General features: G+C 40.3%; 1 protein-coding gene across 1 annotated transcript in view; it reads left to right on the top strand.

Annotated features, from left to right (window-relative positions):
* ZC2HC1B (zinc finger C2HC-type containing 1B) overlaps positions 1–15,409 on the top strand; it is a 56,237-nt gene that overhangs the window by 22,262 nt on the left and 18,566 nt on the right. The window contains exons 5-6 of the mRNA XM_089332409.1: positions 2,755–2,894; positions 6,112–6,223. Coding sequence (XP_089188535.1) covers positions 2,755–2,894; positions 6,112–6,223 — 252 coding nt within the window. The remainder of the gene's footprint in view (positions 1–2,754; positions 2,895–6,111; positions 6,224–15,409) is intronic.

The raw sequence follows: 15,409 nt of genomic DNA, 5'->3' as shown, positions 1-15,409 counted from the left end.
ATGAGTCTGCTGAGTATCTCACTTCCCATGTTGGATCACTCTCCCCTTTATTTACTCCATCAGTTAGCGTTAGCACTATGGAAGTCAGTCTGGAGATTCCTCAGAAACCTGAAGATAACCCTACTGTTCGACCCAGCCATCCCACTCCTTGGAATTTACCCAAAGGAATTTAAATTGGCAAACAAAAAAGAGGTCTGCACCCTAATGTTTATTGCAGCTCAATTCACAATAGCTAAGACCTGGAACCAACCTAAATGCCCATCAACGATAGACTGGATAAAGAAATTATGGGATATGTACTCTTTAGAATACTATACCGCAGTAAGAAACAACGAAATCCAGTCATTTGCAACAAAATGGAGGAATCTGGAACACATCATGCTGAGTGAAATAAGCCAGTCCCAAAGGGACAAATACCATATGTTCTCCCTGATCGGTGACGACTGACTGAACACCAAGAGGGAAACCTGTTGGAGTGAGGTGGACACTATGGGAAATGGTGGCTTGATCAGCATAGCCCTGACTGTTAATGAACAACTAAATACATTATCCCTCTTAGTAGTTTTTTTTATCTGTTCTACTTAATATGACTGGTTTAGATCTGTAATTGATGCACAGTTATTCTTAAGTGTTGAAAATTAACTGAAATGTGATCCCTGTTGAACATGGTGGTGGGAATGGGAGAGGGAAGAGATGTATAATTTGGGACATGCTCAGGCTGACTTGCCCCAAGTGGTGGAGTTGGAAGCATACCAGGGGATTCCAATTCAATCCCATCGAGGTGGCATGTACCAATGCCATCTCACTGTTCCAGGTGATCAGTTTCAGTTCACAGTTGGTCATGGTGAAGGGACTGGGAGTCAAAGGGAGCACATAGACAAGTCTAGTTCCCATGAATTTTTTGAGAATCCTTCCATTGTATTTGCCTCCTTACTTAGTAATTGAGTGGAAAAAAATATAGCCACTGGAGAAGAGGTGTGCCTTTCTGCCAGGGACATGACAACATTTGGTTCCACACCTATCTTTTGGAAGTAAATCTCATTTCCCTCTGTACCCCTCTAACTTGTGCATGACCATCCGTCTCCCCCAGTTCCTTAGCCTGGGCTTTTTTTTTTTTTTAAGATGTATTTGTGGGACCAGCACTGTGGCATAGTGGGTAAAGCTGCCGCTTGCAGTGCTGACATCCCATATGGGCGCTGGTTCAAGTTTTGGCTGCTCCACTTCTATCCATTTCTCTGCTGAGGCCTGGGAAAGCAGTGGAAGATGGCCCAAGCCAGGGCCCCTGCACCCACATGGGAGACCCAGATGAAGCTCCTGGCTCCTGGCTTTGGATTGGTGCAGCTCCAGCCATTGCAGCCATCTGTGGAGTGAACCAGTAGATGGAAGAATGAACTCACTCTTTCTCTCCCCCTCTCTCCCTCTCTCCCTCTCTCTGCCTCTCCTTCTCTCTATGTTTTTTTAAAAAAATATTTATTTGAAAGGCAGAGCTGGAGAGAAGGAGAGACAGACATGAAAGCATCGGCTGGTTAACTCCTCAAATGTCTGCTATAGCTGGGGCTAGGCCAGGCTGAAGCCAGAAGCCAGGAATTTCATCCCGGTCAAGTGCCTGGAAAAGTTGATCTTTTAATGTTGCTCACGTCCACATCAAGTGCCTGGTTGAAGTGGGTGCAGGGGTCCAAGCACTTGGGCCATCTTCTGCTGCTTTCCCAGGAGCATTAACAGGGAGCTGGATTGGAAGTGGAGCAGCCAGGACTTGAACTGGTGCCCACATGGGATACGGGTGCTGCAGGCCACAACCTAACCTGCTGCACTACAGCACCAACCCCACAGCCTGGACTTTTTTTTTTTTTTTTTAATTCATTTGAAAGTCAGAGTTACACAGAGAGAGAGGTTTTCCATCTTAAGGTTCACTTTCCAATTGGCTGCAACTGCCAGAGCTGCGCTGATCTGAAGCCAGGAGCCAGGAGCTTCCTTCAGGTCTCCCAAGTGGGTACAGGGACCCAAGGACTTGGGCCATCCTCCACTGCTCTCCCAGGGCACAACAGAAAGCTGGATCGGAAATGGATCAGCTGGGTCTCGAACCGGCACCCATATGGGATGCTGGCGCTTCAGGCCAGGATGTTAACCCGCTGCGCCACAGCGCGGCCCCGCAGTCTTGACTTTTGAATCTTCTCTGTCCTTCCATGCTGTTTGTGCTAATATTCTGTGATTCCAGGACTGCTTTCTGTACATTTAATTTACTTAACAACTCATTTGATTTGAAAGTTCCTAAGTATAATTAATCTATTTTCTAAAAAATATGTAAACATTTTAAGGGCACATTCTTTTTTTAAACTTTTGTTTAATAAATATAAATTTCCAAAATACAACTTTAGGATTATAACGGCTTTTTCCCCCCATAACCTCCCTCCCACCCGCAACCATCCCATCTTCCACTCCCTCTCCCATCCCATTCACATCAAGATTCATTTTCAATTATCTTTATATACAGAAGATCAATTTAGTATATACTAAGTAAAGATTTCGACAGTTTAAGGGCACATTCTTAATTGAAATGAGTGTGCAGGTGGTAAAATTTTCCCCTTTATTTGATCTCTTCCAAGTTTCTGCTCTGGAATAGGATCTCAAACCAGTTTAGGATCAAGTCATTCATGTTAGAGCACAGTTCATATTCCACGAATTTCACTTCACACAGTCCATTCCATAGTGGTTGTTGAAATGCTAATAGCCATTTGTTATCATCTTTACATACAGATTATATTCAATGCCCCTATTGCATGAGGAGATTTAATGAGACTGCAGCCCAACGACATATTAATTTCTGCAAGGATCAGTCTTCTCGCCGAGTCTTCAATCCTGCCCAGACAGCAGCCAAGCTGGCATCCAGAGCTCAGGTAAATCTCTCTCCCCAGGAGTTGGCTCTTACGTCCTTGCATGCCTGGAGGAAGCAGGTAGAATTTGCTAGGGAACCTCAATTGCTTACCTAAGAAGTGTAAGCATCAAGAAAGCTGATCCACGGGAGTTGGCTTCTCTTGTGGGAATGCTTTTATGCTGATAGCAACATTGGGTATTACAGAGAAAATATTTCTAAATTGTTTGAAGCATCCTGGGATGAAGACATGAATATGAAATTAATGTTCCTGTAGCATTATGGTGAAACTCTTTATCCAATGGTGGATGTAGCCTTCATCACCCGGAACTGAACTGCAAGTCTGAAGTGAAATGGGCCTGATTTGGAAAAGCTGTCACAAGGAAGGTACCCTACAGGCTGTGTGTTTTGCTCAGGACAGGAGGAGTCATAGCCTTTTATTCAAAAACCACACAATCAGCAAGGCCAAAGGGTGTGGATGAATGGAAGCAGATGTTACAAATAGGTGAAGCAACGACCTGAGCTGGAAGACAGCAGATTTATAAATGCAGATAGAGCTGGAGGCAGCAGCCAGCTCCAGAAGTCCCAGGGACGTGGTTTACAGTGTAGCATATGAACTGCTATGCTCATAAACATGGCTCAGACGCCAAGAAAAGATAAAATTGGCAGGTCTGGGAAACAATGCGGTACAAAGGTGGTACAGTTGATGTGTATAGGAGGGTCCTAGAAGAAGCAGCCCGTGTGATTCCAGGGAGTCTTCAAAGGTTTCAGGCATTTTTCCCCTTAAATATCAAAATGAGCTTGGTGGCTTACAGCTGGAGTCAGGAAGGACATTACACACAGAACACCCAGCTTGCAGCCTGAGGCACCCACCTATGGGGCTAATGCTTATGGGAGAGTGTTGGGATGGCACAAGTAAGACGAGCAGCAGATCTAGAAGGGCTTTAATTCAAGCCAGTTCAAAGAGGAGTGAAAGGGAATTGAGTTGATAAATACTGTAAAATCTGAGGACCACCAGGCCAACAGCCTGGAAGCAGGGACTGGAAAGTCCAGGGAGACTCAGGCAGACCTCCTTCCAACCTGGGCGTCCTGTCTTCCTCCTGCAAGGCTTCTGCCTGCTCCTCTCTCTGCACATTGGCTTTCTTGGTTTTTCTGTGCAATTGTCTGTTACAGCCTCATGCCATTCTGCGGGCTGTATAGGCGTGTTAAACACTGCAGATCGGAGTAGCATCGAATTGGCTTATTAGAAAGGTCACTCTTGTAATTATTGCTCAAAATGGATTAGTGGGGAACCAGACAGGAGTAGAGCAACAGGGAAGGAATGAGGGCTTGGAGCAGGAGGGCTAATGTGGTTTGTGGGGAAGGAAGAATTTAAAAGAGAACTGATGAGACTGAGAAAACGGTTGGCTACAGGGTAAAGGTGGGGATTGGCACTTAGGTAGATGGAAGCATAAGTTGAGTATCTCTTATCTGAACTGCTTGGGAGCAGGGTTCTTTCAGATTTTGGAATGTTGCCTATGTGACTACGTAATGAGATGCCCTGAGAAGCATGAAATTTGTTTCAAATAGACCTTATGCATGTAACCTGACGATAATTTTACAGACTATCCTTAGTGCACCTGCATTATAACTACAACCCATCACATGAGGTCAGCTGTGGAATTTTCCAGTTATGATGTGATGTCAACACTCCAAAAGTTTCAGATTTTGAAGCATTTTAGATTTTGGAGTAGAAATACTCGTACTATTAATCTGGCTAAAGGGGCACAAGAGAGGGGAGATATCTCTGCTGGGGGGCAGTGGATTCTTTTTTTTTATACCTAAGATAGCATGGGAAGGAGTATAAAGTGGAAAGGGCAAGGATAGTGCACTCAGTAGTCAAGCTTTGCATTTCAACCGTATAATTATTTGTAAGTGAAGCTGGACAAGGTAGCTATAGAACAGTGTTGATCATGTGCACCTTACTGAGTTGTTGGGAGGATTGTGGATAAGATGAGCACAGTGCTCAGCTCAGTGCCTTGCTCATAGGTTTCCTCTGACCTTTCTCTTTTTCACATCACCCTGTCCTCCTACTCTTCTCCAGTAGCTCGCTCTTCTTGGAAGGAATGGCACTTCAATTTTGGAAGGATATGACTGCTGCGGTCTTGAATTCAACCTAATTTTGGAAAAGTCTCTAAGTCTCCGTCTACTGTGTAAAACAGTGGAAGGAAAGTTACATTTCTGCAAATGGTTCTTCCAAGCAGCCCTCAAAGTTAGTCCGCATCAGTGGGGCCAAAGAGAACACAGGGAAGCAGCAAACGGAAAAAGGCCAGCTGGCTGTCCTGAGTGTAACCAGTGACTTGGCCCTGTTCCAGGGCTAAGTGGAGATTGGGAACACAGAAGAAAAAAATTGCCTGCTTTCTGAATTCTTTCACTCATTGTAGAATATCTGAACATCAGTTTTTGCTTCACTTGTGCCAGCTTCACCACTTTGGGGCCTTGCCTAATAGTGAGGTGTTTTCAGAAATGCAATAAGGGAGTCTTGTTTTTTGGTTTTGTTTTGTGTTTGGTTTGGAAAGGCTGTTAACAACCCAGCCGAAAGGGGTTTCTATTTTCAGCATAATCACCTTTAAAAATGTGTCATGCCCTAACCAAAAGAGACCATTGTGGACCCTCTGAGAATAACTTACTTTCTTTGGATGAAGATGAGCTGCTTGCTACTATCTCACAGCCATCCTTGCCCAGGCAAGTTCTCACTTGTAGTAACAGGTTTCTTTGTACTGTAGCTTCTGTGGAATGGGAGGTAGGGTCAGTAGCAAGGAGAAAAGGAGTTTGTCAGGAACCTTTGGGTCCTTACTTTGTTTTACTATAACCCTTTTGTTGCTGCTCTGCAGGGGTGGGGACAGCCTTGGGGGTATTGAAATTCCGTACTTGAAACATTTGCTGCCTGCCAAAATCATCTTCAAGTATAATGAAAAAAATAATCCTTATCCTTATTGGCATTAAGTAATTTCTTACGTCTCCAAACAACTGATTTTATAGGATAAAACAACCCCACAGTCTCAATTATAGAATGAAACCTCCAAAACCAGATAAGGCTTTGAGTATCAGCAGAGAGGAAGGACTCAGCATGTGTATCTACCCCTTTCCCCTGCGTACAAGGGGTCTCTGAAGATGCCACCAGTCCACTACTGGTGAAGTGGAAACTTACCTATGGGTCACACCTGAAGTTACAGGCCTGTACTCTCTGTCTCTCTCTGTAGGGTAGGGCTCAGATGGGTCCCAAAAAGGAACCAACTGTTACTAGTGCCGTGGGAGCTTTGCTACAGAACAGGGCTCTGGAGGCCATGAATGGAGGAGTCTCAACCAGGTCAGGTGAGTCAGAGCATACATTTCAGCTCCTGAATGATGGGGTCAAAGGGGGCCACTCTTGGCTTTGTGATTCATCAGTAGTTGGCAAAAGCCATAATGACATCCAGTGTTGCTTTTGGATCCAAAGATATGTGGGTTTGTTTGAGGTTAAAGCTTATTTGCCAAGAGGGAATATTTCTTAATTTATCAGGATTACACAACTTTACAATGTACAAAGTCAAATCCCATTACAGCCATATAAATCTAGAACCATTGTTCTACGGTCTAGTAAAATTGAAAAGAAATGGAGTATAGAAGACCAGTTCATATTAGGTGTTGTTCTGAAAATGATGGGAGAGTTTCTTTCTAGAAATAAGTAATTTCCTCAAAGTAGCAGCAAAGCATAATCACCATTAAAATACACGCTGTGTGCCAGGCATGCTAAATTTAATCCTTCCAATAATATTCTAAATATTTTACTAAGCATTTCATAGAAAGGGCAAATGAGGCCCTGAGGCTCAGAGAGGATATCCTCTACTGCTTTCCCAAGCCATAGCAGAGAGCTGGATTGGAAGTAGAGAAGCCAGGACTTGAACCAGTGCCCATATGGGATGCCGGCATTGCAGGTGATGGCTTTACCTGCTATGCCATGGTGCCAGCCCCAGGATAAGTTATTTTTCTAAGCCACACAGCTCATTGCCAGCAGAGCTCGAGTAGGTATCTACCGTATGATCTCCCTTCATCATGCCCCACTGAAAACTGTGGCAGTCTTCTGTATGACCAACATGTACTATGAAGACAATATGAATTATTTCATGACAATGGTGACACCTCTGATCAATAATCATTTTGAATGTATTATCAGAGCTAAAGTAAAAACTGATCTCACAGTCCATAAAATAATGGTACCAAAAAGGTGTATTGTTAGTTGTTTTTTTTTTTTTTTTGGGGGGGGGGGTTGGTGAGTTTTAAGCAGTCTGTGTTTTTTGAGTATTAATCCCCTCTCAGATATATGATTTGCAAATACTAACTGCCATTATATGAATGGCCTTTTTACTTCTTGATATTGTATTCTGATTTATAATTTAAAAAAATTCTTATTAAGTCCAGTTTGTCTATTTTTTCTTTGCCTATGCTTTTGATGTCATATCCGATATCACTGTCTATTTCAAGGTCATGGATACTTATTCATGTGTTTTCTCCTAAGAGTTGTATAGATTTAGATCTTCTGTGTAGGATCTCTGATCCATTTTGAGTCTTTTTTTTTTTTTTTAAGATTTCATTTACTTATTTGAGCAGCATAGCTACAGACAGAGAGAGGGAGAGACAGAGAGGTCTTCCATTGCCTGGTTCACCCCCTAGATGGCTACAACGGCCAGAGGTGGACCAATCTGAAACAGGAGCCAGGAGCTGCTTCTAGGTCTCCCACGTGAGTACAGGGGCCCAAGCACTTGGACATCCACCACTGGTTTCCCAGACCATAAGCAGAGAGCTGAATCCAAAGAAGAGCAGCTGGGACACGAACCAGTGCCCATATGGGATGCTAGCCTTGTAGACAAAGGTTTAGCCTACTACACCACAGCACCGGGCCCAAGTTAACTTTTATATATAATATTAGGTAAGGATCGAACTTCATTCTTTTCCATGTGGATATCTAGTTTTCCTAGCACAATTTGTTGAAAAGACAGTCCTTTCCCAATTAAACATTTTTTACATTCTTATAAAAAATTAATTGACTATTTATTTGTTTATCTTTAAGGTTTATCTTATTTATTTGAAAGGCAAAATTAGAGAGGGAAGGATAAAGAAATCTTCCATTTGCTGGTTCAGTCCCCAAATGGCCACACAGCTGGGGCTGGGCCAGGCTGAAACCAGAAGCCAGGGGCTTCATCCAGGTCTCCCAATGTGGGTGTAGGAGCCCAAACACTTCGGCCATCTTCTGCTGCTTTCCCAGGCATGTTAGCAGAAAGCAGGATCAGAAACAAAACATCCAAGATTCAAATCTGCACCCTTAAATGGGATGCTGGCATTGCAGGTGGCAGCTTTATCCACTACAGCATAATACTAATCCCTATTCGACCATATATTTAAAGAATTATTTCTGAGATCTCTATTTCATTCGTCTATGTGTTTGTCTTTATGTCAGTATTACTGTTTGATTACTACGGTTTGTAGTAAGTTTTGACATCAGATACTCCAAGATACAACCAAGCTGTATGGATATTCTGAGTCTTTTGAAATTCCATGTGAATTTTAGGATGAGTTTTTCTATTTTTGAAAAAAAAAAAAACACAAAGTTTTGATAGAGTGCATTGATCTAAAGATCACTTAAAGACAATATGGACATAATTTTTTTAATATTTATTTATTTTATTTGAAAGGCAGAGTCACAGAGAGAGAGGTAGAGAGGTGGAGAGAGAGATCTTCCATATGCTGGCTCATTCCTCAAATGACCCCAACAGCCGGAGCTGGACCCATTCAAAGCCAGGAGCCAGGAACTCCATCTGGGTCTCCCGCATGGGTGCAGAGGTCCAAGTACTTGAGCCGTCTTCTGCTGCTTTCCCAGGCACATTAGCATGGAGCTGGATAGGAAGCGGAGCAGCCAGGACGTGAACTAGCACCTATATGGGATGCTGGTGCCATAGCTGCACCACAGCACCAGCCCCTTGTATGGATGTCTTAAAAATAAGACTTCTAGTCCATAAAAGTGGGACATGTTATTTATGTCTTTAATTTCTTTGAACATATTCTGTTGTTTTATTGCACACGTCTTGCACCATGTTAGTTAATTCCATAGTAGTTTATCCTTTCTGATGCTACTGTAAATCTAATTGCTTTCATAATTTCCCATTTGGAGACTCTTTTCATCTTAGTGTATAGAAATACACACAGGCTAGGTGTTTAGCACAGGAGTTAGGTCACTGCTTGGGATACCTGCATACCATTTCAGAGTACCTGGTTTTGAGTTCCAGTTCCTCTGTTCAATACAGCTTCCTGCTCTTGTGCATCCTGGGAGGCAGCTGATGATGTCCTCAAGTATTTGGGGATCTGCCAGAAATGTGGAGACCCAGACTGAGTTCCTGGCTTCCGGTTTCAATATAGCCCAGCCCTAACTGTTATAGGCATTTAGGGAGTAAACCTGTAGATAGAAGACTTCTCTGTCTCTCCCTTCCTTTCAAATAAAATAAAAGTAAAAAAATAGCTACTTTTAAAAAAGAATAAAGTTGAGATATAACTGATTTTTGTGTGTTGACTTCATATCCTAATACTTTGTTGAATTTGTTATTTCTGATTTTTTTTCTAAAGATTTATTTTTATTTCAAAGTCAGAGTAACAGAGAGAGGGAAAAACAGAGGCAGCAGGAAATATTCCATTTTCTATTTACTCCCCAAAGGGCTGCAATGGCTAGTGCTGGACTTGGAAAAGCCAAGCAACCTGGAACTTCCTCCAGGTCTCCCATGTGGGAGGCAGGGGTCCAGGTTCTTGAGCCATCTTCTGCTGCTTTCCCAGGCACATTAGTAGGAAACTAGATTGGAAGGGGAGCAGCTGACACTGCACTATGAGAGGCTGGCATCACAGGTCCTGTGTCATGCAATGCCAGCCCCTATTTCTAACTGTGTGTATGAAATCTTTAGGGTTTCTACATGTGAGGATGATAGCATCAGTAGACATAGTTTTACTTTTTCCTATCTAATTTGGATGTCCTTTACTATTTTTTCCTTGCCTAATTGTTCTGGCTAGAATTTTCAGCACTGTCTATATTGAATGGAAGTGGTAAACATAGGTGTGATTGCCATGTTTCTGATCTTAACAGGAAAGTTCTCAGTCTTTCAACATGATCTCTGTCGGGTTTTTACATGGTTTTTATTATGTTGGCGTAGTGTGCTTCTATTTTAGTTTATTGAAATCTGTTTTTTTTTTTTTTTACTTTTATCTTGAACGATGGTGAATTTTGTCAGATGCTTCTGCCAACAGTTGAGATAGATCATGGTGTGGTTTTTGTGTTCTATTAATGAAGCATATTATATCAATAATTTTTAATATGCTATACCATTAACAATTGGTTTATTTCAGGAATAAATCCAACTACATCATTATATATATATTTGATATCCTGATAAATGTGATTTGCTAGTATTTTGTTGAGAATTTTTGCATCAATGTTCATAAGAGATATTGGTCTATAGGGTTTTTGCAATGTCTTTGTCTGCCTTTGCTGTCAACTTATTGCTAGTCTTATAGAATGAATTAGAAAATGTTCCCTCCTATTCAAATTGTAGGGAAATGTCTGAGCAGGATTGATTTAATTCTTCTTTAAATATCTTGGAGAATTTACAGTTTAGCTGTCAAGTCCAGGGCTTTTCTTTGTCAGGAATTTTGTTGTTGTTACTGATTCAATCTCCTTACTAGTTGTAAGTCTATCTATTCAGATTTTCTATTTCTTCATCATTTAGTCTTGGTAAACATTGCATTTGTTTTTTAGGAACTCATATTCATTTTCTCTAGATTATCCAATTTATGGCCACATAATTTTCAGTAGTTCTCTTGTAAAAATCTGTTTTATTTCTATAGATTTGGTAGTAGTATCACTTTCATTTATAAGGTTAGAAACATGAATCATTTTCTTTTTTTCTTAGTCCTTCTACCTAATGATTTGTGAATTTGTTTACCTTTTCAAAAAAGCAAATTTGGGCTCGACTGATTTTTATCTCTTATTTTAATATTATTGATTTCATTTTTGTTATAATCTTTACTACCCATCTATTGTAATTTTTAGTATTTACTTTATTCTACTGACTTTGGGTTTTTTCTTATTTCTTAAGCTGTACTTACATTGTTGATTTCACATTTTTTCCTTTAATTTTCCTTTAATATAATATTTTTCCCTTTAATGTACAGCTATAAACTTCCTCTTAGCATTGCATCCCATAAAGTTTGGTATGTTGTGTTTTCAGTTTCATCTCTAAGAATTTTCCAATTTCTTTTGTGATACTTTTTGATCTATTGATTGTTTAAAAGGGAATTGTTTAATTTCCATAAATTTGTGAATGTCCCAGTTTTACTTCTCTTCTTTTTTTTAAAAAAATATTTATTTATTTATTTGGAAGTTAGAGTTACACAAAGAGAGAAGGAAAGGCAGAGAGAGAAGGAGAGGTCTTCCATCCAATGGTTCACTCCCCAACTGGCCACAACAGCCAGAGCTGTGCCAATCCAAAGCCAGGAGCCAGGAGCTTCCTCCAAGTCTCCCATGTGGATGTGGGGACCCAAGGACCTGGGCCATCCTTCACTGCTTTCCCAGGCCATAGCAGAGAGCTGGATTGGAAGTGGAGCAGCTGGGACCCAAACCGGTGCCCATATGGGATGCCGACACTGCAGGCCGCAGCCTTACCCACTACACTACAGTGCCAGCCCCTACTTCTGTTCTTGATTTCTGACTTTATTCTGTTGTGGTCAGAGGAGACACTTTGCATGACATGTATTTTAAACAATGTACTGAGGATTAGCTTTGTAACCTAACATGTGCTCTGCCTTGGAAATTATTATGTACACTTGAGAAGAATGTTTGTGCTATTGTTGGATAGTGTTCTGTATATCTGTTAGATGTAGTTAGTTTATTGTGTTAAGTCTTCTATGTCCTTATTTATATCTATTTATTTATTCATTATTGAGAATAAGGTATCAAAGTCTCTGACTGTTTTTGAACTATTCGATTCTGTCAGTTTTTGCTTCATATAGTTTGATGGTCCATTATTAGGTTCAAAATACATGTATCTTCTTACTGTATTGAATATTTTATTAATAAATGATAGTACTCAAAAGTTCATGGAAAATAGAATTAAAGGTAAGTTTAGGCTGGCGCCGCAGCTCAATAGGCTAATCCTCCGCCTGTGGCTCTGGCACACCAGGTTCTAGTCCCGGTCAGGGCACTGGATTCTGTCCCGGTTGCTCCTCTTTCAGGCCAGCTCTCTGCTGTGGCCCGGGAGTGCAGTAGAGGATGGCCCAAGTCCTTGGGCCCTGTACCCGCATGGGAGACCAGGAGAAGCACCTGGCTCCTGCCATCGGATCAGTGTAGTACACCAGCTACAGCGGCCATTGAGGGGTGAACCAACGGAAAAGGAAGACCTTTCTCTCTGTCTCTCTCTCTCACTGTCCACTCTGCCTGTCAAAAAATAAAAATAAAAAAAGATAAGTTTATTTTAGTGTAAAAATTTTAAATACATGCATAGTTGTTCATAACATGTATTTTCCACAAACTTTTTGTATTATACCCTTCTTCATTTATTGTAACTTTTTTTGACTAAAAATCTATTTTGTCTATTATTTGTGTGGCCATTTCTTTTCTTTTGGTTACATCTTATATCACTCTCCATTTTCTTATTTTCAGTCCATTTCTGTCTTTGGATCTAAAGTAAGTATCTTGCAGACAGCATATAGTTGGACCACGTTTTATCCATTCTATCATTCTCTGTTTTTTTATTGAAGACTTTAATCCATTTACATTTATCATTATTACTTATAGGGAGGAGTACCTGTCATTTGCTGTTTGTTTTTTATGTATCTTATCACTTTTGTTCCTTCATTTCCTACATTACTGTCTTGAATGTTTAGTTGGTATTTTGTAGGGAAACATTTAAATTTCTTTCTTATTTCCTTACATGTATATTCAGTAGTTATTTTCTTTGTGGTTACCACAAGGATTACATTTAACATCCTAAACTTATAATTCTCAAATTATAATTTGAAAATATACTAGCATATTTTCAAAAATAGACAAAAAATCAGCTCCTTATAACAGCTCTGTCTCCTTGCCTTTTGGTTGTTGATATCCAAAATTATGTTTTTATGCATCATGTGTCTTAAAATATGAATTAATAAGTCTTTCAAATTCATTAATCTCTTAAATTATGGAGAAAACAAAGTTACAATCCAAAAGATCTGTATTTCTTCATTCAGCTTTGAATTACTATCTAGTGTTTTTTCATTTCAGTCTGCAGGACTCCCTTGAGCATTTCTTGCAGGGTGAGTTTCATGATAATGAAATCTCTCATTTGTATATCTATAAATGTTTTAATTTCTCTTTCCTTTCCTGGGGTGGGGGAGGGGAGGAGGGAGAGCTTGTTCACTCTCCAAATTCCTGCAGTGACTGGGGCTGAGCAGAGGCTGAAGCTGGGAGCCAGGAATTTAATCCAGATACTCCTTATAGGAAACAAGAATACAATTACTTAAGCTATCACTGCCACCTCTCAGGGTCTGCCTATCAAGAAATTAGAGTTAGGAACCACATATAGGTATTGAACCCTAGTATTCCAGTATGGAACATGGGCATCTTAACTAGTGTCTTAACAATCCAAGGCCAGCCACTCTCCCTCATTTTTGAAGGACAATTTGCCAGTGGAAATTTTGGTTTTTAGGTGTGTGTGTTGTTTTTTCCTTAAAGCACTTTAAATATATAGATCTACTATCTTTAGGCCTTCAAACTTTCTGATGAAATTGTTGATGATGATATTGAGGATAGATTGTTTGTTATGACTTGCTTCCCTGCTGCTGTTTTGAGAGTCTCTTTTGAAAGTTTGATTATAATTTTTCTCATTGTTGTCCTCTGAGTTCATCTTTGTTGGAGTTTGTACTTCTTGGATGTATAGAGTTATGATTCATTACATTTGAGAACTTTTCATCCATTCTTTTTTTCACATTTTGTCCTTTTTTTTTTCTAGAAACCTTCTATTCGGGGAATATAAACTTTATGTATTTCATAAGTACAACTTAGGAACAGTGATTCTTCCTATGGTATCTGCCCTCCCACTCACACTCCCTTCCTTCCCCCCCATTCCCATTCTTATCTTTTACTAAGATCAATTTTCAATTAAGTTTATACACATATGATGAACTCTATAAGTAAAGAGTTCAACAAATAGTGTAAAAACAAAACAAAACCTGTTCCTCAACAATTGAGACAAGGGCTGCTAAAAATCATCATATCTCAAAGTATCAATTTCACTTCTATAGATGACCTTTTAGGTGCTCTATTAGTTAGAGCAGATCAAAGAGAACATATGGAATTTGTCCTTTGGAACTGGCTTATTTCACTAAGTATGATGTTTTCCATTTTCACCCATTTAGTTGCAAATGAAAGGATCTCATTTTCACTACTGTATAGTATTCCATGGTGTGCATATCCCATAATTTCTTTGTCCAGTCTTGTCTTCAGCTGATGGACATTTAGGTTGATTCCATATCTTAGCTACTGTGAATTGACCTAAAATAAACATGGGCATGCTGGTAACTCTTTCATATGCTGATTTCATTTCCCATGGGTAAATCCCCAGGAGTAAGATGACTGGGTCATATGATAGGTCTGTATTCAGATTTCTGAGATATCTCTGTCTTCCACTGTGGCTGTCCCATTTTACATTTCCACCAACAGTGGATTAGGGCACATTTTTCTCCACATCCCCTCCAGCATTTCTTATTTGTTGATTTCTGTATGAAAGCCATACTAATGGGGGTGAAATAAAACATTGTTGTGTTTTTTTAAGAAATCTTTTATTTAACAAATACAAATTTCATAGGTACAGCTCCAGGAATATAGTGGTTCTTCCCCTTATACCCACCATCCCACCCCCACTCCTATCCCACCTTCTACTCCTTCTCCCATCCCATTCTTCATTAAGATTAGTTTTTAATTAGCTTTGTATACAGAAGACCAACTCTATACTAAGTAAGGATTTCCACAATTTGCAACTACACAGACACACAAAGAATAAAGTACTGTTTGAAAACAAGTTTTACAGTTAATTCTCATAGTACAACACATTAAGGACAGAGGTCCCACTTGGGGAATAAGTGCCCAGTGACTCCTGTTGTTGATTTAACAATTGACACTCTTATTTATGCTGTCAGCAATCACCCAACGCTCTTGTCATGAGCTGCCAAGGCTACGGACGCCTTCTGAGTCCACAGACTCCATCAGTATTTAGAAAGGGCCATAAGCAAAATGGAAGGTCTCTCCTCCCTTCAGAGTAAAGTATCTCCTTCTTTGATAGCCCCTTCTTTCCACCGGGATCTCACTCACAGAGATCTTTCATGTAGATCATTTTTTGTCACAGTACATATGCTTTACATGCCTAAAATGCTCTCATGGGCTTTTCAGCTAGATCCAAATGCCTTAAGGGCTGATTCTGAGGCTGGAATGCTGTTTAGGGTGTTTGT

This window comes from Oryctolagus cuniculus, chromosome 5, assembly GCF_051225735.1.
Source record: "Oryctolagus cuniculus isolate XC-2025 breed Fujian yellow rabbit chromosome 5, ASM5122573v1, whole genome shotgun sequence".
NCBI classification, from domain to species: Eukaryota; Metazoa; Chordata; class Mammalia; order Lagomorpha; family Leporidae; genus Oryctolagus; species Oryctolagus cuniculus.
This window is presented reverse-complemented; position numbering and strand designations above follow the sequence as displayed.